This window comes from Octopus sinensis, unplaced genomic scaffold, assembly GCF_006345805.1.
Source record: "Octopus sinensis unplaced genomic scaffold, ASM634580v1 Contig05186, whole genome shotgun sequence".
In the NCBI taxonomy this organism is placed as follows: Eukaryota; Metazoa; Mollusca; class Cephalopoda; order Octopoda; family Octopodidae; genus Octopus; species Octopus sinensis.
In genome coordinates, this window is record NW_021828095.1 from 1 (window position 1) to 5,000 (window position 5,000).

General features: G+C 36.5%; 1 protein-coding gene across 5 annotated transcripts in view; it reads right to left on the bottom strand.

Annotated features, from left to right (window-relative positions):
• Window positions 1–1,993: 1,993 nt before the first annotated feature.
• Window positions 1,994–5,000, bottom strand: part of LOC115227609 (E3 ubiquitin-protein ligase MIB2-like) — a 29,762-nt gene continuing 26,755 nt past the window's right edge. For 2 of the 5 annotated variants that reach the window (XM_036498673.1, XM_036498672.1), the window contains exons 5-7: window positions 4,024–4,233; window positions 2,147–2,326; window positions 1,994–2,036 (exon numbers count right to left, since the gene is read on the bottom strand). In XM_036498673.1, the coding sequence (XP_036354566.1) occupies window positions 2,147–2,326; window positions 4,024–4,233 (390 nt within the window). In that variant the 3' untranslated portion in view covers window positions 1,994–2,036. Of the gene's footprint in view, window positions 2,037–2,146; window positions 2,327–4,023; window positions 4,234–5,000 lie in introns of those variants that run through there. The other 3 variants (XM_036498671.1, XM_036498674.1, XR_004997110.1) reach the window with 2 other exon arrangements.

The following is a 5,000-nucleotide window of genomic DNA, read 5'->3' on the forward strand; positions in this document are numbered from 1 at the left end:
GAACTCAATTCTTCTAAACAAATATATCTACACAGGTTTCTTTATATGCACATACTTTATTATATACACTTTATTATATACATCCCGTCTCCACAGATTAGCAGATGAAGTGTCCACTACTGAGCAGTGGAAGGAATAGCCCGAAACCAGACCTGGTCTGCTGGTCCTGTTGCTATAAGATGGTAGGGGTTCGATCCCCTGCTCGCAATTAATCGGATGCACCTTTGCATTGTTAATTAGCTAGAGGAGGTGTTCTCTTGGGGTTAAACATTCGCAGTAGAGTCCATCCGAACAGATACTCATGTTGGCGTGCCTACGAATATTACTTATATATATTTTCGTCCAGCCCGTGCTATCACGGAAAACGGATGTTAAACGATGATTATGATGATGATGATATATCTATCATATATATATATGTGGAGGCACATATATATATATATATATATATATATATATATATATATATATATGTGTGTGGAGGTACAATGGCCCAGTGGTTAGGGCAGCGGACTCGCGGTTGTAGGATCACGGTTTCGATTCCCAGACTTGGCGTTGTGAGTGTTTATTGAGCGAAAACATCTAAAAGCTCCACGAGGCTCCAGCAGGGGGTGGTGATCCCTGCTGTACTCTTTCACCACTCTTTCTTCTGTTGGCCTGCTCGCTTAGCCAGTGGGGTGGCGTCATTCGAAGGCTAAAACAATGCGAACGCATTGTGACCGGCGATGTGTAACTACATCTGATGGAGTGGTCGGTCTCGTGATCACGTGATATATATATATATATATATATATATATATATATGTATGCATGATAGGTCGCGCCAGCATTAGCGCAGGTCATGTTTAACGTAATCCCACTACCGGGCGAATCAGGATGCGGACAACATGACCCACTCGAGGAGAGAGTTGCTGTTTACGGGGACATATCCTGGTGTTGGAGTTTTATCCGGGATTTCTTGAAGGATTTTTCCAAATACTTCTTGAACTTTATGGTGTCTTTTTTTCTGCTTTAATGTTTTTTGGTGTAATGCTAAATGGAGCGGGGCCACTTGAGGTGAAATAATTTTGCCGTATTGTTGTTATGTGATGCGAGTTTGATTTATGTTGTGGGCAGATAATACGGGGCCCAGGCCTTGGGTATATCTTAAAGCTGATGCCAACATCATTTGGGCAATGCTGATGAGATATTTTCCACCATGATTTTGGGAGGCTTTATTATATGTATCGTGCATGTAGTTCTAGTTTTCTGTCCCTTATTTTGCCCCTTTCCAATAATATCAGCTGCGCTCTGTAGACATATTATTATTATTATCGTTATTATTATTATTAAAACATTCACATAAACGATTATTTGTAAAAGCAAATAAAATCTTCTGAAGTGTGTCAATTGAATAAAGCAGAACAATATTTATACAGTCCAAAAATCAATATCTATAAACAATATCTGAATTTCAACAAAGAAAGTTTTGTATATTCACTTAGGGGGAAATGTGCCTGCTTCTTAAGTAGCTCATACAGAGAGATGTATGGCAAAGAAATTGCCAAATCTTATAAAATAAGGGAGTCAAAGGCGACTAAAGCACCTAGTAATGGTATATGTGTTACTTGAATTATTTACGTTTCCTGACAGCTTTTTTTTTCTATGAAGATATGTGGCAATATTCCATCAGTATTTGCAGAAATATAATATATACACTGTTGGTGTGTGTTTGTAGGTTAATTTTCTATGAAATCATTCTTAATATTGACTGATTCGGACTTAGAAGAGTGAGAAAAAGATGTTGGTAGACAGATAAATTCCACTTAATTCTAAGTAACAGTTTCAAAATGGAATTCATTCACTTCATTATTTAGATCTATATTTTCCTATTGATCACAAATCTTTAAAATAGGGAATGAAGAGGGGTAGGTGGGGGTGGACAGTGGAGTATAACTGTCAACACTACGAATCATGTGAATGTAATCAAAATCATGTTCTTTCTTTGATCTCCTGACAACTGCATATTGTTTATTGTGTGGCCTTTGACAAAAACACTAGCGCCAGTATAACGTATTGGTAGAATTAAAACGAAATAAACATATAAACATGATTATATACAAAATAGAAAATGTACTGGTTTATCTGTTCCATTGCCAGGAATTACTTACTGTGGTGTTGAAAATGTTTTAAATTTTTTTCTCAAATTTCGGTCCTTAATGAGGTCCAATGGTGTGTTATTGTTGTTGTTTCTATGGTGGAAGTCAGCTCCCTGGCTGGCGAGATATCTCGCAACCACTACACCAGAGAGCCTTCTTTTCTTTTTCATCTTAAGGGCAGTACAGCACTACAAATGATGAAATATAAAATGATGACAATATTACACAAATATTCAAAACAAATGCCCCTAATTACACAAAAGTTCATCTAAATTTACTCATAGCTTGTTTATCCACTAATTAAAGCAATTACAAAGTATTGAGTTCCTACATAATCTTTAATTGAGTCCATTTCCCATTTTCATGTTTTTACTTTATTTTCAACACTGAGACACCCTCTAAATATATTGTCATTACATTGAGCAGGACAAACTGTATTGATTAACATCAAGCTTATTGTTAATTAATGAGTAAATATTTACTTGTCAATCACAAATATCACAATATATTCAGTAGAAAAGTCAAATATAGGAAGAACAAACCAACAAGAACCTATCTATATAATTGGTTTGATAAAGGCGACCATGTGGCCATAAGAAAGAGTATTGTATATATAAATATAACACAACATGAGAAGAAAGAACATAAGTTATATCAGAAACAAAAACACCTATAACATAACAAAGTCAATACCACACAGACATAACCAAACATATCAATAATGTTTCCATAATTAAGCAAGAAGCATCTTTGAATGATTACGGTAAAGTAAAGGAAGCAGGAATTAGTGTCAAGTCAGAAGAGTAATGGAGGAGTATTTTTAATCACGGACAAGTGAATTTTGGAAGAGGTGACTTGCAAGTCTAGCAGAAAGATGGAAGAGCATTGTAGAAAATGAAGGAGAATATGTTTTAGATTAACAGAAAAAAGTACTTTGTTTATCTTAATTTTGAAAAATATAAGAATTATAAAAAATTGCTTCATTTATGAGATGACAGCAAAAAGTCCAGAAGTATTGACGTCCATACTGTTGATGACATCAGATAGCCGAATACAGTGAACGGGCTTTAAACAGCATTTTACAAGATATATACTCAAACTCAAAATCATTACTTGTGTGTGTGTGTCTGTGTGAGTGTGTGTGTTTGTGTGTGTGTGAGTATGTGTGTGTGTGCGTGTGTGTGTGTGTGCATGCGTGCGTGCGTGTGTGTGTGTGTGTGTGCATGAGTGTGTGTGTGCCTAAGTACAGAACTTAAATAGAGGAAATCTCACTAAGGACCATGCTTTATTGTATTCATTCTCTAGCGTCTTAACATTGAACATTGTTATGACATGTCCACAAGAAGTCAGTGGATTCATGTCGGGTACAAGAAGTAGGATAGAGAGCAGTTTCACTCAGAATTCTTCATAGAATGGACTGGATGTATTTACCATGGCACCAGCACTATAAAGCTCAGACATCTCTTCTATCCTGCATCATTGTTAATTGAGAATAATATCTCCTCTATTAAATAGGCCACTTCTCCGTCACATTGTGATGGCTGTGTTTATATGGCCAACAACCGAGATGGGTCACCTCTCGACCGTGGTGAGACGACATCTTTGAGAGTGAAAGGAGATGGAATATTGTTTGTTACATAATATCACTCGGGTCATAAGGGGAGACTGGATTACGGAATGGTAATGGAGGATGGGGTTGATAGAGGAGAATTGATACATGACAAGCAAAGTTTATCTGTCTGCCTGTCTCTCTCTCTCACACTCCCACAAAGACTCCCAAATATACAAAATCACACAGACACACACACACTCACACACACAGACACACACAGACACACACACAGACACACACGCATGTATATACACAAACAATTTTAAAACTTACTTCGTTTAGTAAATCCAAGGGTGCATCCTCGGAATTAAACACTTCTGTTGCCATGGCTAGGTGCAAACAGCTGTTACCTTCACCATCAACAGCATTTATGTCTGCACCCAGGGCTATTAACAGGTGTGTCATGCCGAGGTGACCCTGGGAAACGGCTTCAAGCAATGGTGTCCTTTTCTGATTGTTTTGAATATCCAACTGAACTGAACCCTTTGTGGAAGTAAAAATAGAAAATGAAAATTTACATGAAAATCAGGATGGGTATCAATGTGTCATTATTGTCTTCTACTGTATACTTGATCAAACTGATCATGTACATTTGATGTTTGCCCGTAAAATCAACCTTCGTAAGATCCTCTAGATGTTGCTATGAGAATGTGTTCTAGACAGGATAAAGATGTCCTAAATAGATTGTTTCAGCTTAATCTACCTTTCTTCCTAACTATAGTAAGTTTTAGGGGAGCTGAACACGAGTGAACACATGATTAACAGATCAAGACTAGTAAAGAAGAATTGAAATTTCTAAAGTATACTTTTGATGTTGCTATAATTAATAAGAGGTTCATAAAACTGTTGAGGTGGTTAGTGTCCACCACCATGAAATTAATGCGCGTGCACACACACATACACAGAGACACACTCAAATATAAATATATATATATATATATATATATATATATATATATATATATATGTATATATATAGTGAGAGAGAGAGAGAGAGGGAGAGATTTATATACATTACTGTTGGATATATAAATATATATGTTGAATGAGGAATATGTAAAATGAAATTCACGAGAAACTTTATCTATCACAACCATTGGTTTGACCCATCTTGCATCGATTCCTTGCGGGTGGGAGAGTTCTCGGTGTCGCTTTGTATATTGTTGTTGTCAGTAGGTTCTTGGATTATAGCATTATAGCCAACAACCTCCTGGCAACAACATGCCAAGCGAAACCGAGAATATTTAGTG